The 26795-nt window shown below is 49.2% G+C and overlaps 1 protein-coding gene across 4 annotated transcripts in view; it reads right to left on the bottom strand.

Annotated features, from left to right (window-relative positions):
- LOC137299337 (tropomyosin alpha-1 chain) overlaps positions 1-26795 on the bottom strand; it is an 82332-nt gene that overhangs the window by 7003 nt on the left and 48534 nt on the right. For 2 of the 4 annotated variants that reach the window (XM_067968002.1, XM_067968004.1), the window contains 7 exons: positions 24321-24454; positions 22527-22644; positions 20918-20988; positions 18736-18811; positions 17222-17284; positions 16256-16325; positions 13791-14081 (listed from right to left, as the gene is read on the bottom strand). In XM_067968002.1, coding sequence (XP_067824103.1) covers positions 13999-14081; positions 16256-16325; positions 17222-17284; positions 18736-18811; positions 20918-20988; positions 22527-22644; positions 24321-24454 — 615 coding nt within the window. In that variant the 3' untranslated portion in view covers positions 13791-13998. Of the gene's footprint in view, positions 1-13790; positions 14082-16255; positions 16326-17221; positions 17285-18735; positions 18812-20917; positions 20989-22526; positions 22645-24320; positions 24455-26795 lie in introns of those variants that run through there. The other 2 variants (XM_067968001.1, XM_067968003.1) reach the window with 1 other exon arrangement.

Genomic DNA, 26795 nt, shown 5'->3' with positions numbered 1-26795 from the left:
GACGTCCTAAGGTGCTATATAAATGCAAGTCTTTCTATCTTTTTTCAGGTGGCTGAAGCAATTTTTTAAAATCAGGTTTACTGTAACTATCTGAAATTGCATAACACAAAGACAAATCTGCCTATTTGTCACAAACTGAAGGTCATGAGTATCATCACTGTGAAAGCTAGTCCACTTTACTGATAGTTGAGTTTACTCATGCAAGTCCCTATGGCTTCCCCATTGATCTTCCACACGTGGCTCAATGCTGCATTCTGATTCTATGGTAGCAGGCAGTGCTATTTGAGCGTGCTGCTTAAGAGGCACTGGAGAAGGTGCAAAAAAAGATTTACTAGGATTATACCTATCAGGAAAGATTGAACAGACTGGGCTCTTTCTCTAGAAAAGAGAAGACTGAGGGATGACCCGATAGAGGTCTTTAAGATTATGAAATGGTTTGACAGGGTAGATGCTGAGAGGCATCCTCTGGCTGGAGTGTGTAGAACTGGGGTCACAGTCTCAAGATAATGGGTCGGCCATTGAGGACCAAGATGAGGAAAAATTTCTTCACTCAAGAGGATTTTGGAATTCACTACCCCAGAGGGCTGTGGATGCTCAGTTGTTAAGTATATTCAAAACTGAGATCAATAGATTTTGGGTCACTAAGGGAATCAAGGGATATGGGGATAGGGCAGGAAAGTGGAGTTGAGGTAGAAGATCAGCCATGATCTTATTGAATGGCAGAGAAGGCTCGGGGGGCATATGGCCTACTCCTGCTCCTATTTCTTATGTTCTTATGTTTGATGGGGTAGATGTAGAGTAGATGTTTCCACTTGCTGGGGAGACCAGAACTAGGGGCCATAAATATAAGATGGTCATAGGAACAGGAGTAGGCCATTCAGCCCCTCGTGCCTGCTCCGCCATTTGATAAGATCATGGCTGATCTGTGATCTAACTCCATATACCTGCCTTTGGCCCATATCTCTTAATACCTTTGGTTGCCAAAAAGCTATCTATCTCACATTTAAATTTAGCAATTGAGCTAGTATCAATTGCCGTTTGCGGAAGAGAGTTCCAAACTTCTACAACCCTTTGTGTGTAGAAATGTTTTCTAATCTCGCTCCTGAAAGGTCTGGCTCTAATTTTTAGACTGTGCCCCCCACTCCTAGAATCCCCAACCAGCGGAAATAGTTTCTCTCTATCCACCCTATCTGTTCCCCTTAATATCTTATAAACTTCGATCAGATCACCCCTTAACCTTCGAAGCTCTAGAGAATACAACCCCAATTTGTGTAATCTCTCCTCGTAACTTAACCCTTGAAGTCCGGGTATCATTCTAGTAAACCTACGCTGCACTCCCTCCAAGGCCAATATGTCCTTCCGAAGGTGCGGTGCCCAGAACTGCTCACAGTACTCCAGGTGCGGTCTAACCAGGGTTTTGTATAGCTGCAGCATAACTTCTGCCCCCTTGTATTCTAGTCCTCTAGATATAAAGGCCAGCATTCCATTAGCCTTCTTGATTATTTTCTGCACCTGTTCATGACACTTCAATGATCTATGTAACTGAACCCCTAAGTCCCTTTGGACAGCCACTGTTTTTAACTTTTTACCATTTAGAAAGATGGTCACTAATAAATCCAATAGGGAATTCAGGAGAAACTTCTTTACCCAAAAAGAGTGGTTAGAATGTGGAACTCGCTACCACAAGGAGTAGTTGAGGTGAACAGCATAGATGAATTTAAGGGGAAGCTAGATAAGTACATGAGGGAGAAAGGAATAGAAGGATATGCTGATAGGGTGAGATGAAGTAGGGAAGAAGGGGCTCGTGAAGTAGGGAAGGAGGGGCTCGTGTAAAGCATAAACACCAGCATGGTCCTGTTGGGCCAAATGCCTGTTTCTGTGCTGTACATTCTATTTAATTCTATGTAAAAACCGAGGCCATGTCTGCATTCAGGTGAACGTAAAAGATCCCATGGCACTATTTTGAAGAAGAGCAGGAGAGTTCACTCCAGTGTCCTGGCCAATATTTATCCCTCAACCAACATCACTAAAAACAGATTATCAGGTCATTATCTCATTGCTGTTTGTGGGACCTTGCTGTGCGCAAATTGGCTGCCATGTTTCCTACATTACAACAGTGATTACATGTCAAAAGTATTTCATTGGTTGTAAAACGCTTTGGGACATCCTGAGGGTGTGAAAGGCGCTATATAAATGCAAGTCTTTCTTTCTGCTTCCTTTATCGCTAATCGTGTGCTACTGATCTCCATTGGGCCCAGGCTCTTTTCTCCCCCCCAACAGTCTCTTGACAACCCACCACTTACGGCAAGGCACAAAACATCAGACGCTGGTTGCAGTTAGATTCTCAGAGCTCGCTCCTTCATACTGCCGAGTGCCATCAGTGGAGCTACCAATACAAACACACCTTTAGGTACCAATCCATTTTACAGGTTGGCAACTCAGTGTGAAACAGTTACTTCAAGTTCCATTTCATTTGTGGTTTCTCTCACTAGACCGAGCTCTCCCAACAAAAGATTGATATCCGCCCAAGAATTCCCTTCTCCGTCTTAAACTTAGGCCCAGTCTCCCATTTCTCTGCCCCCGAGTAAATTTCCAACGAACAGATCAGGGTCCCCCAGCCTCTCCCACAGCTCACTGAATAAGCAGGTTCCCCTATTTAAACTGTTCCCAATGCCATACATGCTGCTGCGACTATAACTGAATTTAATGGTCTGAACACAACACCTTGTAATGACCCTAACTGGCAATGCACAGGACAGATACAAAGCCAGGCTCCCTGTTGTTATGAGCTCCATGTTATAGTCCCAACATGGTCCAAATCTCTACTGTCGAGACTCTCCTCTCCCCCCCACCTTTAATGGGGGAGCAGGAACAGAGAGACCTGGGAGCGTATGTACTAAATCTTTGAAGGTGGCAGGACAAGTTGATAAAGCTGTTAAAAAAGTATACGGGATCCATGGCTTTGTAAATAGAGGCATAGAGTACAAAAGCAAGGAAGTTATGCTAAACCTTTATAAATCACTGGTTAGACCTCAGCTGGAATAGTGTGTTCAATTCTGGGCACCGAAGGCCTTAGAGAGGGTGCAGAAGAGATTTACTAGAATGGTTCCAGGGATGAGGGACTTCAGATATGTGGAGAGACTGGAGAAGCTGGGGTTATTCTCCTTCGAGCAGAGAAGGTTAAGGGGATATTTAATAGAGGTGTTCAAAATTATGAGGATTTTGATAGAGTAGAAAGGGAGAACCTGTTTTCACAGGCAGGAGGGTCGGTAACCAGAGGACACAGATTTAAGATAATTGGCAAAAATCTAGGGAGGTATTGAGGAGAACATTTTTTATGCATCGAGTTATGATGATCTGGAACGTACTGCCTGAAAGGGCGGTGGAAGCAGATTCAACAGTATTTTCAAAAGGGAACAGGATAAATACTTGAAAAGGAGAAATTTGCAGGTCTTTGGGGAAAGAGCAAGGGATTGGGACGAAAGAGCAAGGGATTGGGACTAACTAGCTAGCTCTTTCAAAGAGCCAGCACAGGCACATTGGGCCGAATGGCCTCCTTCTGTGCTGTATCATTCTATGATTCTATCAATTAACGAATAGCTTTCCGTTGGGAACAGAACTGAGCCGCACCCAATCTATTTTGCTTTCAGGACGCTCGTCATCGACAGATGGGCAACAGCCATCTTCACTCAGCCGCCTCTGGGCTGCAGGACGTTTGCTTTCAAACAGCAGCAGCACTTACGGCAAGTCAGTGCAATCACGTGACGCTGCATTTCTCTTGTAATAAAGGAGATAAACATCGTTGCTCTGGATGTGGGAGTTGCACGTTTCCTGGCAAGAGTTTGAACAAACATTAAAGTACATTTCCCCTAATGGCCTGGGCTAGTGTAAATACAAATAACAGCAACCAGCTGGGGAACTGGTGACCATCTCCTTAACCCCTTCACCACAGCAGAGATACCACAGATTTAACGCAGCGCACACGGACCCGCCCTACCGACCCCCCCACACGGACCCGCCCTACCGACCCCCCCACACGGACCCTCCCTACCGACCCCCCCACACGGACCCGCCCTACCGACCCCCCCACACGGACCCTCCCTACCGACCCCCCCACACGGACCCGCGCTACCGACCCCACCCACACGGACCCGCGCTACCGACCCCCCCACACGGACCCGCCCTACCGACCCCACCCACACGGACCCGCGCTACCGACCCCCCCGCACGGACCCGCCCTACCGACCCCCCCGCACGGACCCGCCCTACCGACCCCCCCGCACGGACCCGCCCTACCGACCCCCCCGCACGGACCCGCCCTACCGACCCCCCCGCACGGACCCGCCCTACCGACCCCCCCGCACGGACCCGCCCTACCGACCCCCCCGCACGGACCCGCCCTACCGACCCCCCCGCACGGACCCGCCCTACCGACCCCCCCGCACGGACCCGCCCTACCGACCCCCCCGCACGGACCCGCCCTACCGACCCCCCCACACGGACCCGCCCGACCGACCCCCCCCGCACGGACCCGCCCTACCGACCCCCCCACACGGACCCGCCCTACCGACCCCCCCACACGGACCCGCCCTACCGACCCCCCCACACGGACCCGCCCTACCGACCCCCCCACACGGACCCGCCCTACCGACCCCCCCACACGCACCCGCCCTACCGACCCCCCCACACGCACCCGCCCTACCGACCCCCCCACACGGACCCGCCCTACCGACCCCCCCACACGGACCCGCCCTACCGACCCCCCCACACGGACCCGCCCTACCGACCCCCCCACACGGACCCGCCCTACCGACCCCCCCCACACGGACCCGCCCTACCGACCCCCCCCACACGGACCCGCCCTACCGACCCCCCCACACGGACCCGCCCTACCGACCCCCCCACACGGACCCGCCCTACCGACCCCCCCACACGGACCCGCACTACCGACCCCCCCCACACGGACCCGCACTACCGACCCCCCCACACGGACCCGCACTACCGACCCCCCCACACGGACCCGCACTACCGACCCCCCCACACGGACCCGCACTACCGACCCCCCCACACGGACCCGCACTACCGACCCCCCCACACGGACCCGCACTACCGACCCCCCCTAACGGACCCGCACTACCGACCCCCACGCACGGACCCGCCCACAGACAGACCGACCCCCACGCACGGACCCGCCCACAGACAGACCGACCCACGCAACCGGACCCGACACGGACCCACGCTACCGGCGGCATGTTTGGATCAGCTGTTCTCCGTAACATCGCCCGCCTCCGACCCTCCCTCCGCCCATCTGCTGCTGAAACCCTCATCCATTCTTTCGTTACCTCTGGACTCAACTATTCCAATGTTCTCCTGGCCGGCCTCCTAACCTTGCATCCTCCGTAAACTTGAGCTCATCCAAACCTCTGCTGCCCGTATCCTAACTCGCACCAAGTCCCGTTCACCCGTCACCCCTGTGCTCGCTGACCTACATCGGCTCCCGGTCTGGCAATGCCTTGATTTTAAAATTCTCATCCTTGTTTTCAAATCCCTCCATGGCCTCACCCCTCCAGCTCTACAACCCTCTGAGATCTCTGCACTCCTCCAATTCTGGCCTCTTGCACATCCCCGATTTTAATCGCTCCATCACTGGCGGCCGTGCCTTCAGCTGCCTGGGCCCTAAGCTCTGGAGTTCCCTCCCTAAACCTCTCCGTCTCTCTCCTCCTTAAAACCCACCAGCTTTTAGTCACCTGTCCTAATATCTCCTTCTTTGGCTCTGTCAAATTTTGTTTGATAATGTTCCTGTGAAGCATTTTTCTGTGTTAAAGGAGCTATATATAAATGCAAGTTGTTGATGTTCTGTATAACAGTTTATGTCTCACTGATTGAAGTCAGCATCAGGGAAAGCGGCTGTCTGACGTTACACTGCATGGTCTGGTCAGGTGTATGCGAGTGGAATGAAGCGGTTTCTAGTCCACTCTGTGCTGTTTTAATGCAGCTCAATGTGGAGAATGACCACATCTGCCCTGTAGAATGTGTCTGGAGTTGGTTTGTGTACAGCCTATTTCATCACCGTCTCCTCCCTAGTCGGCCCTGCTGCTCACTGGGTGGAGGATGGCACATATTAACAGGAGTAGGCCATTCAGCCCCTCGAGCCTATTCCTCCATTCAACTAGATCATGGCTGATCTGTATCTTACCTCCATTTACCCGCCTTAGTTCCATATCCCTCGATATCCTCACTAACAAAAATCTATCGATCTCAATCTTGAAAATTTTTAATTGACCCCCAGCCCCAACAGCCTTTTCCACTCCTGAATGGGAGTCAGTGACAAATGCTCTAGGCCCAATCTCACAGCAGCAAGAGGCCTGTGAGCATAATACCCCTTGCAAAGTATTTAATAACAGCTGAATGGAGGCAAATGGTGGTGTGGGGGGTGAGTGGAGAAGGAAGCCCCTTTTATCTTGGCCAAACCAGCAAGGCACCGTTAGCCAAACCAGTGAGATCCCCCTCAGCTCATAGCAACCAACAACTTGCAGTTGTATTTTGCCTGTAAGGCAGCTAAACACGTGGGCCGTTTCCCGAGACGGACTGGACACCAAGTGGGAAGCTGGAAGGGAAGGAGATCGGTCTCGTGACTGATGGTGCACTCAAAGAGCTAGATCTGAAGGAGGCTTTTGAAAGTGCGGAGCGATGTCGGGAGGAGAAAGGGTTTCAGAAGGGACTTCCAGAGTTTGGGTCAAGGTGACTGAAGCTTCTGCCACTGACTGTGAGGGAAAGACACATGAAGGCCGGAGTTGAAAGAGCAGATGGTGCAGGATCTGGAGGAGGACGGGGAGGAGAGAGAGGGTGCAGAGGTGGGGTGGGATTAGGCCAGAGGGAGTTATAAAGAAGGACTTTGAAATCTATGAGTTGGGTACAGGATCCAGTGAAAGTCAACAGGTAGCAATAGGCGAGTGGGGCAGGATGGGGGTAATGCAGCTCTGGATAGCTGGACGTTAGAGTAGGCTGGAGCTTTGGTGGGGTGGGGAGGACGTGGAGAAAGAGACCGGAGAGCCGAGCCTGGAGGTGATGAAGTGGGGGGGAGGGGGGATGAGGGATTCAGCGATGGTTAAAGCCCTGACTTTGGAGACTCTGGCCATTTCACAGCTACCAATCAGAAGAGCTCAAAACTTGGGCAGCAATAGCAAAAAAAAAATCATGAAGAAAGTTTTTCTACAGCCTGTTACCTCCTTCGAGCTGTAATGGACTGTCTATCATCATCAGCACATGCGATGTCCTGGTACACTCGCTCTCTCTCTCGCCACTGAGGGGGGTCTGGGGGTAGTGAGCAGCCGGTGACATTTGGCAAACCCTGACCAGAACTCTCACTAATTTAAGCTGTCAATACGATTACATCTGGTAATTTACAAAAGGTTCGTTCGTCACAAAACTGAGTCAAGAGATTAAATTCTAACCTGGTCAGGAAGATACTGAAAATCCCTCACAGCCAAGGTTTGCATCCAATGTGTTCAGGAATATTTTAATATCGTTCTGCCATTCAATCAGATCATGGCTGATCTGTACCTCAACTCCATTTACCTGCCTTTGATCCACATCCCTCGATACCCCGACCCAACAAAAATCTATCAATCTCAGTCCTGAAAGCTCCAACTGACCCCCACCATCCACAGCCTTTGAGGGAGAGAATTTCAGAAAAGTGCTTCCTGATTTCACTCCGGAACGCCCTAGCTCTAATTTTAAGACTGTAGCCCCTTGTTCAAACTGTCCTACCTCTGGTGGGGGAATCCAGAACATGAAAAGATTGCACCTTAAAAATGAAGAAAACATGCAAAATGGCCTCCAGCCTTTTGCTAGCTCGATAGGAGCAAGCGTTACTTGCTAATAGGTAAAGGGCTCAAATTGTCCTGATGCCATCAGAGGAACAGGAATAGGCCATTCAGCCCCTCGAGCCTGTTCCGCCATTCAATCGGTGGTAATGAGATGCACCAGCATGAATTGGGCAGTGAGAGACAGGAGTGATGGCAAGGGCAGTCCATCAATTGGCCTGCCCCATCTCTTCACACATCACATGGAGGGAATCAGCCCTGCAACCCTCTCAGACACCACTTGCAACAGAGACAGGGCGAGTGTAGTGTGGGGGGACAGGGAGAGGGTGTTTAGGGAGTGCCGCACAGGTCAGGGTTCAATCCCTGGTCTCAGCCGGTCTCGTTGACCTGTACTAAGGTGTGGGTCCTGTAACCTCACTGCCATAGTGCAAGAGAGTGAATAATAACAGAGATTCTACCTGGATTGCTACCTGGGGGATTGGTGATCCCTGATACGCAGCACCCGTCATGTGAGGACAAGATCAGGCTAACTGTGATGCTCCCCAGAGTCAAATAGCCTGTTCACACTCAGCGGGGAGCGGGAGTAACGACTGATATTAGTTGACAGCTTTATCCACCTCCCCCTAATTGGATAGCACCACTGAACAGTCTCTCTGTTCTCTCCAACTCTTCCCACCCCCCCACGATACAACCAATTAAACCAGGCAGACTACAACGTTGGGTTGGTCTGTTTTATGTAAACACCGCTCAGCTCCGCCTTCTGACCTGATGACAGCTTGACCTGCAAACAGGGGGACGAGGGGTTTCCGGGCGAGGTGGAGACCTGTCTTGGCTTGGACCCAGATGTTGGAATCTCGCCCGAACCATCTCGTCAAACTGTACCCCCTCCCCCCCTACAATCTGCTCTTCCCCATTGGTCCTTTTTCCTCAGAGATTTCCCCAGCGCAGATACGGATAGTGAGCAGACGGGAGTGGGGTCATTTCTTGCACCGTGGATTCGCACTGACTGACGTCTGCGTGAAGTGGTTTCGCTTTGTGCCGACAGTGTGTGCGTAAACAGTGTGTTTACAGTGTAAACGCAGCCTGAACATGGAGTCAAGGCCCTCCCGGATACCAGAGTGAAGAGCAGATACTCCCAGGAAGGGACAGTCGCGCCCTGCTCCCCCAGTCAGCTAAGGACCAGACACCCAAATTACTCCACCGTCCGGGGGTCAGCAGCCCGCTGGGTCAAACTGGAGACCACCGGCATTCTGATCGGACGGTCAGTGTCGGAGCCACTCAAAAACACTCGGCACCTGTGGTGTGAACGTGGTACCAGAAACACGGACTGAAGTGGCCCGTGTGTTGAGAGAGAGAGAGGGGGGGAAAGGAGAGAGAGAGAGAGAGAGGGGGGGAAAGGAGAGAGAGAGAGAGAGAGAGAGAGGGGGGGAAAGAGAGAGAGAGAGAGAGAGAGAGAGGGGGGGAAAGGAGAGAGAGAGAGAGAGAGAGGGGGGGAAAGGAGAGAGAGAGAGAGAGAGAGAGGGGGGGAAAGGAGAGAGAGAGAGAGAGAGAGAGGGGGGGGAAAGGAGAGAGAGAGAGAGAGGGGGGGGGAAAGGAGAGAGAGAGAGAGAGAGGGGGGGAAAGGAGAGAGAGAGAGAGAGAGGGGGGGAAAGGAGAGAGAGAGAGAGAGAGGGGGGGGGAAAGGAGAGAGAGAGAGAGAGAGGGGGGGGGAAAGGAGAGAGAGAGAGAGAGAGAGAGAGGGGGGGGGGAAAGGAGAGAGAGAGAGAGAGAGAGAGAGGGGGGGGGGAAAGGAGAGAGAGAGGGGGAAAGGAGAGAGAGAGGGGGAAAGGAGAGAGGGGGAAAGGAGAGAGGGGGAGAACGGATGGGAAGAGAGGAGTAAGGAATGAGACGCAGAGGAAAGAAAGAAAGAGAAAGGAAGGGGAGCAAAAGAGAGCAAGTGTCGAGAAAGGCTTGAGAAAAAGAGGAAAAGGAGGGGGAGTGATAGAGGACAGGGTGAAGAGGAAGAGAAGGAGGAAGGGGAGGAATTTTTAGCTGTCAACTGACATCACTAAAACAGATTATCTGATCATTTATTTAACTGCTATTTGTGGGATCTTGCTGTGCGCTAATTGGCTGCTCCTACATTTCAACACTTCTCAAGTACTTAATTGGCTGTGAAGCGCTGAGGGACGTCTCGAGCTTGTGAAAGGTGCTAGATAAATACAAGTCTTTCTTTACTAAAGCCAAACGCCTTGTCCATGGCTCTATTTCTGAGGCCTTTTCCACATTCCCCAGCCGTCCTTCAACATCAGCATCGTGCCCGCACTTCAGTCACCAGCCTGTAGATAAAAGGGGCTTCAGGAGTCCTGCTCACATCTCCACCCCACAACTGACACATTATTGGTGACGAGTGCGGGAGAATCAGTGAGAGCAAATTCCTGCTAATTTCTGCCCCCCCCGGTCATTGATACAGATCACGAGCTCGAGTGCTGGAGATGTGAGATGGGCCTGCGGGTCAGTCAGTGTAAAATGGACACTTTTAATTCATTTGAAAGTTGCAGACACATCCCACTGACTTCACGTTCAGCGTGAGACGTGTAAGGTGTGTAAATGGGGAGCACAGAACTTCGAAGGAGGGAAGTGACTGACTGACTGAACCACATCAGGCAGTGGGAAATATTGGGCACACGGGTCCAATAAAAAAAAGCTGCTGCTAATGTGGGGACAATCTCGGGCACAGGTTAGTTTTGTGGGTCAGAAAGAGCCAGCACACAGTGAGGGTTTGAAAGTTACAGTTAATCCCAGTGCAAAATGGGAACTTCAGAGTGGGACCTGGAACCAGCTTCGATTCAAATCGAGGCTCCTTTAGAGTCAGGTTTAGGTGTCGGCCGTGGGTCAGTGGGCAGCTCTCTCAACAAGAGCCAGAAAGCCGGGGGTTCGAGCCCCACTCGAGGGACTTGAGCACGTAATCCAGGCTGACACTGCCAGCGCAGTACTGAGGGAGTGCTGCCCTGCCGGAGGTGCCGTCTTTTGGTGGACATAAAAAATCCCATGGCACTATTCGAAAAATCAATCTGGTTTAAACGTTGCAATAAAATGTGAAGTTCGCAAGCTGGCCAATATTTATATCTATCAATCAACCAACATTGTTTAGAGCCCTGGTCAGACGCCATCTGGAGACTGTGTTCAGTTCTGGGCACCGCACCTCAGGAAGGATATTGGCCGTGGAGGGGGTGCAGCACAAATTCACCAGAACGATACCGAGTGTTGGAGTGTTAAATTATGAGGACAGGTTGCATAAGCTTGGCTTGTATTCCCTAGAATACAGAAGATTGAGGGGTGTTTAGGATTTGATAGGGTTGATGCAGAGAAACTATTTCCTCTAGTGGGGAAATCCAGAATGAAGTTAGAGCTAGGCTGACCAGGAGCGAAATCAGGAAGCACTTTTTCCACACAAAGGGTAGTAGAAATCTAGAACTCACTCCCCGATAGGCTGTCGACGCTGGGGGACAATTAGAGCTTTCAAGACTGAGATGGGTGGATTATTGTTAGGTAAGAGGATCATGGGAAATGGATCAATGGCGGGAAAATGGAACTGAGGCCCAGATCAGCCATGATCTAATTGGATGGAGGAGCAGGGCCGAGGGGCTGTTCCTAATGTACCTTATCACTAAAACAAATTATCTGGTCATTATCTCATCACTGTTTGTGGGATCTTGCTGTGTGAAAATTGGCTGCCATGTCTCCCTACATTACAACAGTGACCACACTTCAAAAGTACTTAATTGGCTGTAAAGCGCTTTGTGACGTTCTGAAGTCACGTGCTATGGAAATGTAAGTTCTTTCCTTCCTTAAATCTGGTCCAAGTACCGATTTTTCGCCCCACGTTTTAAAATGTGCAGCACTGTGAGTGAGGAATTCCGTGGAACAGACTCTACCTCCTGCACCAGTGCTCCAGCCTCTCCCATCTCCACAAGACAATGTAGACATGTGACATATAAGCACATCATAAACTGCGGTCAGCTTGGCACACTCAGCACTCCTGTCTCTGGGTCACGAAGATCGGGGGTTCAAGCCCCATTCCTGAATCGGAGCACAATCTGGTTTGACACTACAATGCAGCACAGGAGTGCTGTCATCGACCTGAAACGCTGAACACTGCGTTCCTCTCTCAACAGATACCGCCCGACCTACTGGGCATTAGCTAGCATTTTGTTGTTGATCTCCTGGCCGGCCTCCCATCTTCCACCCTCCGTAAACTTGAGCTCATCCAAAACTCTGCTGCCCGTATCCTAACTCGCACCAAATCCCGTTCACCCATCACCCCCTGTGCTCGCTGACCTACATTGGCTCCCGGTCCAGGAACGCCTCAATTTTAAAATTCTCATCCTCGTATGCGAATCCCTCCATGGCCTTGCCCCTCCCTATCTCTATAACCTCCTACAGCCCTACAACCCTCCAATTCTGGCCTCTTGCACATCCCCGATTTTCATCGCTCCACCATTGCCGGCCGTGCCTTCAGCTGCCTAGGCCCTAAACTCTGGAAATCCTTCCCCCCCCCCCCGCCCCCCCCATAACCTCTCTCCTCCTTTACGACAGTCCTTAAAACCTACCTCTGAGACCAAGTTTTTGGTCACCTGTTCTACTATCTCTATGTGGCTTGGTGTCAAATTTTTCATTTGCAACATTTTTGTATCAAATATATTGGTTTATTGGCTGCGATGAACAATTTTGATGTAAATTTGCAAAGACATATATTTTGAATATACTGTACTCAATGTAATGTACCACTTTGATTTTTTAAAAAATGTTTTAAATATGCTAATGCCTTGGGATGTTTCACTACGTTAAAGACGTGACATAAATGCAAGTTGTTGTTGGTGTTATTACAGAGGGAGTGCTGCATTGTGGGAGGTGTCGCCTTTCGGTTAAACCGCGCCCCCTGGCTGCCCATTTTAGTGGACTTTAAAGACCTGTGGCACTTTTTGAAAAGCAGGGAGTTGCCCTGCACAATATCCCTCCCTGAATCAACACCTTTAAAAAAAAACACAGAATAGTGTGGTTATTCCCATTGCTGTTTGTGGGATCTTGCTGTGCACAACAATGGCCATCACATTTGCCTGCAGTAGACAGTGTCAAAAAGTAATTAATTGTGGAAAATTGTTATAGTGACATTCGCGAGATGTAATAAGGTTCATATAAATGGGAGGTTCTTTCTGTGATGCAGCGGTAGCACTCTCACTTCTGAGTCAGAAGGTCGTGGGCTCAAGACCCACTCCAGAGATTTGAGCCCATAATCTAGGCCAACACTCCCAGTGCAGTACTGAGGGAGTGCTGCACTGTTGGAGGTGCCGTCTTTTGGATGAGACGTTAAACAGAGGACCTGTCTGCCCACTCAGGTAGATGTAAAATATCCCGTGGCACTATTTTGAAAAAGAGCAGTAAAGTTCTCCCATGTGTCCTGGCTAATATTTATCCCTCAGCAAACATCACTAAAGCAGATTATCTGGTCATTATCACATTGCTGTTTGTGGGATCTTGCTGTGCGCAAATTGACTGCTGCATTTCCTACATTACAACAATGACTACACTTCAAAAGTACTTCATTGGCTGTAAAGCGCTTTGGGATTTCCTGAGATTGTGAAAGGCACTATATAAATGCAAGTCTTTTAAATTAATAATGTAAAAATTATTATATTGAACTTTTGAGAGATGTGATGAGGTTTATGTAAATGGGAGGTACTTTTTTCAATCAAGAGAATTAAATGAGCTTCCTGTTTGTATGTATAAATTCCCGGGGTGACGGAGGTCAACCCTAGACAAAGGTTTGCAAGTGATGAACTGGCGATGCTGCTGGAATCCTCAGCCTCCAATCACTAACTCAGTGGGGCCTTAGTGCTCTGTGCTCTTATATTTTTGACAAAAGGAAACAAAACGTACCACAGAGAGAGGGAAAAAAAACAGACGACAGAGGAGAAACAGACAGCAAGAGATTCCCAGTTTTATTTTCACACAAGGAAGTTGAACAGCGAGGGCAACAGAAGAGAAGCACTGATGTAATTAGCCAAATAATTACAAATTAACAGGAACTCGCCAAAGAAAATTATGACGTAAAAAGAGCACCGAGGCAAAGTTGACGGGTTGGTGGGGTGGGGGAGGGGGGGGGGAGGGGAGGGGGAAAGTAAAAGGTCATTTACAAAGAAGTCATGTCATTGAGAGCATGGTCTAACTCCTCGCTGATGGCTTTGTACTTCAGCTTCTGGGCATAGAGTTCATCTGGAGGTTGAAGGGCAGAGGGCGGCCGGGCGGCCATGTTGCAAAGGAGGTGACCGAGTGATTATGATGATGTAAAGAGATTGTGAGAGGATGAGAATGGGATGAACATGATGTTCAGTGGAAAATAAATTAAAAAAAGATGAGGTGAAAAAGTGAAGGAAACAAAAAAAAGGAGAGAGAGAAATTATTGGAGTAAAATCAAAGCAAGAACGAGTTAAGACATCTCAAGACGTTATCGGAATAGTTTTTGACATCGGTTTTATAAAAACAATGTTAGAAATCAATCTCAAACGCGATGCAGTGGTAACCATGGAGATTTGGTGCTTGAACAATGCCACTGTCTATTGGTAGGCCTAAAGAAAAACTCAAGCCAATGTGAGATCTAGTGATTGAAAAAGTCACCCTGTTCCTACAAAAGTCGCCTTTTATCTGTGCAACCAAATATCACAATAGGTCCAGACTTTCACAAGCATGAGAGTAGTTTTGGATGAGGAAAGCCCTTCAGCCTATCTAATCTCATCCTTACACAATCCCAAGCCTCCCGTCTCAGCATCCAGCCGTTTACTAAACATGGTAAGAGTCCGGGCCTCTGCCACACTTCTAGCTCCAGCTGGTAATCCTCCGAACTACCTGCACCTTCCACACTCAACCTGTGGCCTTGTCCAGCTGCCCTGATTTATCGGAATTTACCCTTCTACGCTTGCTTTCTTCATCCTGTTAAATACCCACGGTCCCCTCTGAGGTGTCGCCTTGGGTCACCAAGTCATCTCTCGTTACCCTGACTAGACACTGGGGATCAATCCTGTTGCTTATCTCTGCACACTCTCTTGGACCTGGATGGCCTGCATGTCGCAGTGTGACCAGACCAGACCTGCACGTAATCCTCATGGTGTGGCCTGACCAAGGCATTGTACAGCTTCAGTACGATCTGTGGGATTTGGAACCCACCTGGTTTATGTAACCGAGCCTCCCTGGATAGAGGGGGGCCTCAGAGGCACCATCAGGTGGAACTGAGTGGTTAAGATTCACCAGTGTGGACTCAAATTATATACAATCTGGAACGCGCTGCCTGAAAAGGTGGTGGAAGCAGTAACTTTCAAAAGGGAATTGTATATAAAGTTGAAAAGGAAAAATTTGCAGGGCTATGGGGAAAGAGCAGGGGAGTGGGACTAATTAGATAGCTCTTTCAAAGAGCCAACACAGATACAATGGGCTGAATGGCCTCCTTCTGGTGCTCTATGATTCTATGAATTGGGGCACAGACACAGCAGCTGGAGGGGGAAGGAGTTGAAGGGACCTATAGTTGGTGAGATGCAGATATTTTATGCCTCATTCACTCAGCATACAACCCAGCTTATGAAAACCACCAGCGCTGTAGTGAGCAGGATAAACGACACCGATTAGCATGTGGGAAACGCAAACCATTCAACGCCCACACCTGGCTTTAATACCTAGAGCCATAGCAACACCAGATCTCCTTACAAACACTGCGAGTTACTCGAAAAAACACGACAGAGGCTCAGAATATCAGAGGGAGGGGTTCAGACTGTCGCAATCTTATAACGGTCATCGCAAGATTTTAAAAAATGTTTATGATCGTTGGGGAGGGAACGAGAAGGTATATTTTTGTTTCCCTGGAAAACTGGTTTACAGGAGTTATCGAGCCGAAGGGGTGGGAACGCTCGGGGTGGGGGTGGGGGGTCTAGGGCGGTCGATGGATGGGCCAGCCAGTACGTCAGGCTCAGTAACACCTCGCAGCCGATTCCACCAGCTCTCAGGCTGTGGATCTGTGCCGATGGGAGAGTCACCATGGTTTAAACGACGAGGAAAAATATAAACACGACAGAGTCTAAGAAAGTCGATTACAATCAGTAACCAGAGTACGAAGATGCAAAACTATTTTTAGCTCATGAAGATAAGTGGAAATGTCATCAGGAAAATGGCCCCCTTGTAGCCTCTGCTCCCTACCTGGCTCGACCACACAGATTGGCTCAATCTCAATGCACAGCATTGGAAAATAGTCTGGCCTACTGGTCAAATTAAATTACTCACCGGGGTTGGGGAGTTGGGGGGGGGGGGGGCAGGGGTGCGCGAAGGGAGAAAGCAAGAGAGAGCGGAGAGAGCGACAAACAATTGGCTCGTGGAGTTCTTAAATACAATGAAAAATCTCGTACCTTCCAGGTCATCGATCGTCTTTTCCAGTTTTGCGACCGACCTTTCAGCAAACTCCGCACGAGTTTCTGCCTGTGAATCAGAACCAATATTAACAGCATTATTAAATAGGATTAAAAGACCAAGAGGGAAAGTAAAGAGGAGATCAGCCTTATGGAATTACAACTGCTGATACACTCAAACAGGTTTACTTAAAAACAGAAACACATTTTGGGGATGGGCTGGCAAGAGAAGAAGTGCCATTGAAGCAGGGCTGGACTCAAAACAGCCACAGGACATTCCGCTACATACTTGGGACTAGGAAGGTCAGATAACAGTTTGGAGGTCTGGTATCCAAGGGCCTGACCTGTGCACTGTCGGGTTTAATGTGTCAATTAACAGGCTGTGTTTCTTCATAGGTTTATAAATTACTCCTTGTTCCTAACCTCACAACTGGAGGTTATATTTTGAAACACTATCCCACAGGCCACAGTCCAGTGTGGCCAAACCGATGACTTCACCACTGGAAGATGCTAATTCTAACGACACGCCAAAAAAGGCAATGTACCATTTTATAAAATGGTTTTTTAAAAAGAAATTGCACAGATAACAGAAGGCTCTTGCACCACATTCCCATCTAAACCCATCCAAGGGACAGTAGTGGGCTGGAGTTACCGTCAGAGAGCTGGGCGGGGGATGGGAAACTAAAGAATCTGGATGATAAACATCGTGACAGATAAGAACTGTAAACATTCAGAATAGGGGACCTCCCTGACTCTCCTACAGACAGAAGCACCGGTTACCGATTAACCTAGACTGATGGAAAGCAATTCAAAAAATGTTCATTTAAATGGAGTGCTGCTGCACTGAAGGAAACTAATTCACCAAACCCACATTTATACCATCTAGGACCATTTCAATAATACAAAACACTTGTTCCGTTAAATTCAAACACCAAAGTAATTAGCAGAGTTTCATTAATGACCCACCTCCTTGAGTTTGTCGCTCAGAATCTTGATCTCCTCCTCATACTTGTCCTCCTTCTCTGAATACTGTCAACAGAAATAGGAGTTAGTATCAGAGCTAACTCTTGGGGCATCATTGATTCCAATCACAATCCCGTTAAACACAATCACCAGAAATCAGAGGAATTTTCATAATTTTCTTTCAATTAGGAACATAGGAACAGGAGGAGGCCATTCAGCCCCTCGAGTTGTTCTGCCATTCAGTTAGATCATGACTGATCTGTACCTCAACTCCATTTACCCACCGTTGCTCCATATCCCTGATCCTAACAAAAATCTATTAATCTCAGCCTTGAAAGCTCCAACTGACCCTCAGCATCCACAGCCTTTTGGGGCAGAGAGTTCCAGATTTCCACTCCCCTTTGTGTGAAGAGGTGCTTCCTGATTTCACTTTTGAATGGCCTGGCCTGGCTGGCCAATAAAACAGAAACAATTTTCATTTTACGATGGTGAAAAATTAAACAGCAGCAAGCCATAAAGCAGAAAAATGATTGGGCAGAATCCGATGGACAAGCAACCAATGAAACCATTCTGTGAAGCAGCCAATCCCCTGATGAGAATCATCTCCAGTGGGATCCTGGCACAGAACCCTAGTTTGTTACTCAGGAGCTGTACAACAGAACCTGCCTGTGGGAAGTCACAGAATCAGCACTCACTGAAATGGGCAACCAGGGAATGGTAGCCAATACGCCACTGAGCAGTACTGGCAGGAAGACTAGGAGAAGCAGCCATTAGTGACTGGGTAACTCACATTGGGTCTTCAGCCAATCATTAGGCAGCCCTATGAGACTCGGGCAGGTCTGACATGGCTCGGTGGGTAACGCTCTCGCCTCTGAGTCAGAAGGTTGTGGGTTCAATTCCCACTCCAGAGACTTGAAGCTCGTAATCCAGGCCGACACTTCAGTGCAGTACTGAGGGAGTGCTGCACTGTTGGAGGTGCCGTCTTTGGAATGAGACATTAAACCGAGGCCCAGACTACTCTCTCAAGTGGAGGTAAAACACATGGCACTATTTTGAAGAGCAGGGGGGATCTTCCTGGTGTCCTGGCCAATATTTTTCCCTCAACCAACATCACTAGAAAACAGATTATCTGCTCATCATCACGTTGCTGTTTGTGGGATCTTGCGGTGCACAAATTGGCTGCTGCGTCTCCTACATTACAACAGTGAATACACTCCAAAAGTGTATTGGCTGTGAAGTGCTTTGGGATGTCCGGAGGTGAAAGGCGCTATACAAATGCAAGTCTTTCTTTTGTTTTTTGGACTAGCTCACTGCACCAATATTGTTGCTCAGACTTCATGAGGTGGAAGAAATTCGCTCCTTGGGGAGGAGAGGAAGCTGGGAAGGGTTTAGTAGAGAGAGAGAGAGAGAGAGAGAGAGAGAGGGAAAAGAAAATTGGGAAAACCTCAGCTGTTGTTTCAAATTTGATGAAAACCTAATTTTCCTGAGCGCGCGAGAGCAACAAAGGAGAGTCTCACCTTGTCCGACTGGGCCTCCAGCGATTTGAGATTGTTGGTGACATTTTTCAGTTCTTCTTCCAGGTCACCACATTTCCTGTACGAAGGAGACAAGGCTGGAGTGAGAGAATTCGTCAACTCTGTGTGCAACAGGAGACGACGAGGGTGAACAGTGTGAGCACACACGGTCCAAATAGCCTCAACCTACCACAGCCCTTCAAGAAATACTGTAGAGCCTTCCCACTCTCATCATTGACCTGGTGCAGCCCCACAAACTTTAAGGGAAAGGCTGAGGGCATTTAAGATATGCTAACCCCCTCCCCACACCAAAACCACCACATAAACCCCCTCCCCACACCAAAACCACCACACAAACCCCCTCCCCACACCAAAACCACCACATAAACCCCCTCCCCACACCAAAATCACCACATAAACCCCCTCCCCACACCAGAATCACCACATAAACCCCCTCCCCACACCAAAACCACCACATAAACCCCCTCCCCACACCAAAACCACCACACAAACCCCCTCCCCACACCAGAATCACCACACAAACCCCCTCCCCACACCAAAACCACCACATAAACCCCCTCCCCACACCAGAATCACCACATAAACCCCCTCCCCACACCAGAATCACCACATAAACCCCCTCCCCACACCAGAATCACCACATAAACCCCCTCCCCACACCAAAACCACCACATAAACCCCCTCCCCACACCACAATCACCACATAAACCCCCTCCCCACACCACAATCACCACATAAACCCCCTCCCCACACCACAATCACCACATAAACCCCCTCCCCACACCACAATCACCACATAAACCCCCTCCCCACACCAGAATCACCACATAAACCCCCTCCCCACACCACAATCACCACATAAACCCCCTCCCCACACCACAATCACCACATAAACCCCCTCCCCACACCAGAATCACCACATAAACCCCCTCCCCACACCAAAATCACCACATAAACCCCCTCCCCACACCACAATCACCACATAAACCCCCTCCCCACACCAGAATCACCACATAAACCCCCTCCCCACACCACAATCACCACATAAACCCCTCCCCACACCAAAATCACCACATAAACCCCCTCCCCACACCAAAATCACCACATAAACCCCCTCCCCACACCACAATCACCACATAAACCCCCTCCCCACACCACAATCACCACATAAACCCCCTCCCCACACCAAAATCACCACATAAACCCCCTCCCCACACCACAATCACCACATAAACCCCCTCCCCACACCAAAACCACCACATAAACCCCCTCCCCACACAGAATCACCACATAAACCCCCTCCCCACACAGAATCACCACATAAACCCCCTCCCCACACAGAATCACCACATAAACCCCCTCCCCATACAGAATCACCACATAAACCCCTCCCCACACCAAAATCACCACATAAACCCCCTCCCCACACCAAAATCACCACATAAACCCCCTCCCCACACCAAAATCACCACATAAACCCCCTCCCCACACCACAATCACCACATAAACCCCCTCCCCACACCAGAATCACCACATAAACCCCCTCCCCACACCAAAATCACCACATAAACCCCCTCCCCACACAGAATCACCACATAAACCCCCCCCCACACCAAAATCACCACATAAACCCCCTCCCCACACAGAATCACCACATAAACCCCCTCCCCACACCAAAACCACATAAACCCCCCCCCACACCAAAATCACCACATAAACCCCCCCCCCACACCAAAATCACCACATAAACCCCTCCCCACGCCAAAATCACCACATAAACCCCCCCCCCACACCAAAATCACCACATAAACCCCTCCCCACGCCAAAATCACCGCACATTATCTCAGCTGCTGAATCGTTTTCCATTACACTGATTTGACGGTGTAATCCTCTGGTCCTCGAAGCTTCCTGGAGAGACTCTTATCTCATTGGTACAAAGCCCTGTCCTGGCACTTCATGTTTGGCTAAGAAACCAAATGCGGCAAAACCAAAAGACCCACTAAACGATGGTGCTGGTTCCACACAGCAAAGCTTCAGTTTAAAAAAAATACATAAACCCATTCCAGTGTCCCTGAACCAACGGATAGGATTGAAATAAGTTAGGGAATGGACGTCAGTACAGTCTTACCAGAGAACGTTTCAACCCGTCTACCTAGGGACTTACATCTCAGAGACCTCAGCTCGTTCCTCAGCACGCTCCAGCTCTCCTTCCAGGATGACTAGTTTACGAGCAACCTGTGCAGAGCAAATAAAGTCAGAGTCACAAGGAATCGCACACAAGAAGCTTGCTTGAAACCGCACAGCCCCTAAACAGTGTCTCCCACCGGCATTGGTAGTCCAGCTGCCAACGCCACACACAGAAAACTCCCCCCACACATATGGCACAGTACACCTGCCGAGTTACCAAACTCAGCTGCAACGCTATGGGTCTCAGCAAGTGAAGGCCCTTCCAAATAAAGGCCATCGGAGCAGCATCGGCAGCAGATTGGAAACAGGTCAATCTCCCACCCCTTTAGATTCAGAGAGGGGGGGGGGGGGGGGGGGAAAGACAAGCAGTGGGAGAAACAAATAATTGGGGGCCTCCAGAGTACAACAACAGCAGGAAAACAGCCGATGGATTGCTGACCCAGCAGGGAAAATGGGATGAGGTGATAGGAACGGGAGGAGGCCATTCAGCCCCTCAAGCCTGTTTCATCATTCAATTAGATCATGGCTGATCTGTACCTCAACTCCATTTACTGGCCTTTGCTCCATATCCCTTGATACAAGACTAACCCACTTAAAGGACACAGACACACTGGGATAGACATGCTTGACTCATCAACAACTGAATTCCAGCATTAAGTCAGAGTTCTGATATTACTCTCCAGATTTATGAACTGAGAAAAGCATTATTTTTATTTTCTACTGAAATAATTTTTGGTTCAAAAAGAGAGGTTTTATCGGTTGTTGAAATAAAATTCTGGGGCCAGCTGCACAGTGCAAGTATAACTAGAACTGAGGCTCCATCAATAGGAGGTAGAGGAGCATAGTCATCACACAGAATGTGATGGTGCCAGGAGAAGGCCCACCTCCTTCTCAGGGCAACTAGGGATGGGCAATAATTATGAGCTTTGCCACGTCACCCACATCTAAACCCACGGTGCCCCGTGTGAGGAGTCCGTGTCAACCCACGGTGCCCCGTGTGAGGAGTCCGTGTCAACCCACGGTGCCCCGTGTGAGGAGTCCGTGTCAACCCACGGTGCCCCGTGTGAGGAGTCCGTGTCAACCCACGGTGCCCCGTGTGAGGAGTCCGTGTCAACCCACGGTGCCCCGTGTGAGGAGTCCGTGTCAACCCACGGTGCCCCGTGTGAGGAGTCCGTGTCAACCCACGGTGCCCCGTGTGAGGAGTCCGTGTCAACCCACGGTGCCCCGTGTGAGGAGTCCGTGTCAACCCACGGTGCCCCGTGTGAGGAGTCCGTGTCAACCCACGGTGCCCCGTGTGAGGAGTCCGTGTCAACCCACGGTGCCCCGTGTGAGGAGTCCGTGTCAACCCACGGTGCCCCGTGTGAGGAGTCCGTGTCAACCCACGGTGCCCCGTGTGAGGAGTCCGTGTCAACCCACGGTGCCCCGTGTGAGGAGTTACTCAAACACATTCTGCACTAATCGAACAGCAGGGTCTGTCATTGACCTGGTGTGTGGTGATATCGGTCACTCAGATCCCATGAGTGCTGCTGGTTAACAAAGGGGAGCGTCGCGAAGATTTATTATTAATTGGACGTGTTGATGCTCACCTCCTCATATTTGCGATCAGCCTCTTCTGCAATGTGTTTCGCCTCCTTCAGCTGCAGCTCCTGAAGCTCCATCCTCTCTTCATCTTTCATCGCGCGGTTCTCAATGACTTTCATGCCTCTGTTGAGTAAACACCCCAGCGATTAAACAGGATAAAGCAGCATTGAGTGGAGACATATCGAGCTCTAAAGCTCTGATCTTCCTGTAACTGGATCAATGTGATCTCAACCAATGTAGCGAAGGGTGAAATGGGATCTGTTAAGAGTCACATTAATACAGTCTGCCAACGTAAGGTGGCTACACTGGCCTGGCACTAAGAGTAGTCAATTCCGAGGGGTCGACTACAAGGCATTGCCCTGTCATCGAAGTGCTGAAAACCAATGTCATACCCAATCTAAGTGTACTCAGTGGCCCTGATTTTGTAGAACGGGGCACCTCACAGCCTGCCCTGTTAGTTAGTTTGTGCACATTTAGGTTTTAAAATTTTTGCCCACAAAGTTGCTGGAAGTGCGAGTTGATAACGACGTAGCAAGGGCAACGAGGCATCTGGGACCTTGGTGAACAACTGGACAAACAGTGTACCTCCTTAATCAATGAGATTAAAGGATTGAGAAATAAATAAAAGACTGAAGGAGGGTGAATTCAATGTCAAATCAGGTACAGAAAGAGAAAGAGAGAGAGGGAAAGAAGATTGGGTTAAGAGAGAGAAAAAAGGCAGAAAGGAAAAGTAAGAAAAAAAATTTACAATTTGACATTTTTAAAATCTCTAACAACTCACAACCTGAGGGAAGGTGTCTCCACACTGTTAACTGTTCAATTTCTGGGCAAGAGAGGTTGATTAGCAGCCAATAACAATTATCACATCATTAAAGGGTACTTACACTGTTAATTACTAGACGTAACATTCTGTGGCGAGTTTAATGGGCAATTAATGTACAAATGCAGCAACTTCATGAAAATCACGGGGAGGTTAAGGGCGAGATGTCGTGTTCACGAAGCTAACACGGAGCGGCGCAAATCGTCCAGTAACGTGTGGCGATTCGCAATTCACGGGGTATCCCTTCCTCCTCACAAGCTGCTGGCCGATTTGCATATTAATAACAGCGTGTGTCGTTCATGTTATTTTTTAAGCAAATTCTGGGCCAATATCAACAGATGTCAAGTGGAAGAATGTGCCAGGAGCACTCACTCCCATTAGAAGTTGATGAACTACGTTAGACCCAAAATAAAATGAGTTTCAGCTGCTCCTCTCCCAAACCAATTCACACAGAATTACATCGAATCTACAGCACAGAAACAGGCCATTCGGCCCAACTGGTCCATGCTGGTGTTTATGCTCCACACAAGCCTCTATCCACCCTTCTTCATCTAACCCTATCAGCATATCCTTCTATTCCTTTCTCCCTCATGTACTTAGAGCATCCCCTTCTAAGCACCACTGAACCCTTTTCAAGTCAGGCCGAGTCCAAGTCCACTGCAACAGGCAGGAGATGGCCAAGGTCACTTTGCCATTAGTCTGACTCTTGGGCTTTTAGACAGCTCAGTATAGCAGAGCACACTCAACCCGAGCCATTCAATGGCAGACTTTCCAAAAGCCAAACTACACTCCCTCTTGAACCAGCACACCGATGAATAACTTGGGTTGTAACACAATGACTGATATCCTGGAGTCTTCACTCCATCACCCCGGGGAATTGGGAAGCGTTTCACAGAACGCGCTCTTCTTGGAGCTTTTTCCTGTGGTGACCGACCTCCCTCAGGTTAAGTAAGTTCGGCAGAGTTTTAGCAAAGCTCACCTCTCGCTCTCGTCCGCTGCCTTCTCGGCCTCCTCCAGCTTCTGCAGGGCAGTGGCCAGACGTTCTTGTGCCCGGTCCAGCTCCTCCTCAACCAGCTGGATCCGTCTGTTGAGGGCGGCGACATCTGCTTCAGCCTGAGGAGAAGGCAAAGAGACACATTTTAGATCCAATCTACTTCTGCCACGTGGTATCATCGCAATGTTAGTACTGTAGGTGGCGCAGAATATATAGCAAGACTGATTGGTTAAAGGACCTCGCCTGGGCTCAGAAAGTTGGATAAATTTTCCACGGGTGAAAGCCCAAGGCCAGTGAATAGAAGATACAATTGCAGAACGCAAGGGTTTCAGGCTATAATTGGTCATTTTCTCTCTCTGATCCAGTGTGCCATCTCTAATCACAGGAGTCTCCTTACAGGATATAGGAGGGGAACTTAATAAATCCAATTGAATGCTCAAGACTAGGCTGCTTCCAATGGCTCAGTGAGTTTGTTGAGTAGCTGGGTTATGCAGACCAGATGATCCCAGGTTTGACCCTCCACCTGTAATGAGTTAGCTGCTCTCTCAGGTAGTTTGGTGATGGGACGCTACAACTAGTTTCACCACCTCTTGGTTAGGGGGGGGGGGGGGGGTTTGGGGGAGGAGGGAGGGAGGGAGGAGGGAGGGAGGGGGGGGAGGGGATCATCCAGGATTTCCACTCCTGTCAACTATCCAGCGATCCCTGCTGGAATTTCACGTTTGGACAGGGCGGACCTGGCTTAGCAGTACCAGTGCCCAGGAAATGTACCCTAGTGAGGAGCCCACACCTTCGGGAGAGGAAACAATTAGGTGGAAAAATCATCAGGGCTAATACAGATTTTCAAAGTAAGCAGTTAAAGGGCCAGCCTCTACTGAAATCTCAGACCAACAAAAAAAAGTTTCCCAAATACTGACAAGGTCACACAATTTGTGTTGGTTTTTTATCACTGCAAGACACCAAACTCACTCAAAGAAATAACAGACCCTTCAGCCACATGGGGCACATTACGACCTTCCACCCCTCCCCCCAGTTACATGGAATATGTTAGAGCCCTTCCCTTCCCGTTACACAGAGCACACTAGGACTTTCCCTGTCCCCCATATCACGGTCTCAAACACACGGAGCCACCAGTTCAAGATAATTGGGTTGAATTTGCCTCTGCATTCACGCTGTACGGCCATGCAGAGCTACGGTGAGCCTCCATCAACAATTTCACCACCACACGCACGCAGAGACCACGAGAGGAACATAGGAACAGATAGATGAATAAAGACCAAGGTCCATCTAGATCCCTGTGTCTTGGTAGTCGCTGATAATGGAGTTGTTGACTAATCGTAGCAATCAATCTCTATCAATGGGTCTACAACAGACCCAGACATGAGGTGAGGAAAGCCCCCAATCATGGAGAGCTTTGGGAACCATAGGTCCAAAGTCACCTGTTCCTCCCAATGTCATGTCTCAAATTACTCAGATACTGTATCCTAAAATGTTATTTTATGAAAGAAATCTATCTAATTTGCATCTGAATTAATCAATACTAACTGTTTCCACCGTCTCCCGAGGGTGTCTGTTCCATAGATTGACCGCTCACTCACTGAAATATTGTTCCCACAGATTAGTTTTGAATTGACCCCCTTCAAGTGCAGGCCGTGTCCTCTGGTTCTACTGTTCTGGACAAGGTGAAACAGCTAGTCATGGTCTACATTATCCAGTGCCTTTAGAATCCTAAAAACAATCATATCGCCTTTCAACCTTCTCTTTTCCAGTGACAACATGCCCAATTTACATAATCGCTCCTCATAATCCAATCTCCCCACCCCCCATGGCCCCAAGCATTCTGGTTGCCCTTTTCTGTATCCCACATGACACATCTCCAGCTCTTAGCCTCTTATTGGTTGAGGGAGAACCGGAGATGGAATCTATATGCCAACAAGGAAGGTGATAACTTTACAGAATGAAGTAGAAAGAAAGAACCTGCATTTCTATGGCGCCTTTCACAACCTCTGGACGTCCCAAAGTGCTTTACAGCCAACGAGGTACTAATGAGGTGCAGTCATTGTTGTAATCGAGGGAAATTATGCAGCCAATTTGCGCACAGCAAGATCCCGCACATTAAGGAGATAAACGTCCAGATAATCTGTTTTTTTGGTGGTGTTGGTTGAGGGAGATTAGAAAGGTGAGGAAAAGAAAATTAATTGGAATGGAGGAAAAATTTTCAAGAGGGACACAAAGTCAGCTGAAGTGAATCTGTCTAGCTCTTGGGGGCTCTGAACGCAAACACATTTTTATAAAGAGAAAGTAACTCTGTCATCCGGCCCCAAGGTTTATAAAAGCAGCTCAACTCAAAAAATCACATCCCTTTTCAACTGGAGCTGGCACAAACTAAACCTCAACTTCAACGAGAGACAAGACAAGGCTCAAGAGCAGGCGGCCTCAAATGGTCTCCGCCGAGGTGCAAGA

Source organism: Heptranchias perlo, chromosome 29 (genome assembly GCF_035084215.1).
Source record: "Heptranchias perlo isolate sHepPer1 chromosome 29, sHepPer1.hap1, whole genome shotgun sequence".
NCBI lineage: Eukaryota > Metazoa > Chordata > Chondrichthyes > Hexanchiformes > Hexanchidae > Heptranchias > Heptranchias perlo.
This window is presented reverse-complemented; position numbering and strand designations above follow the sequence as displayed.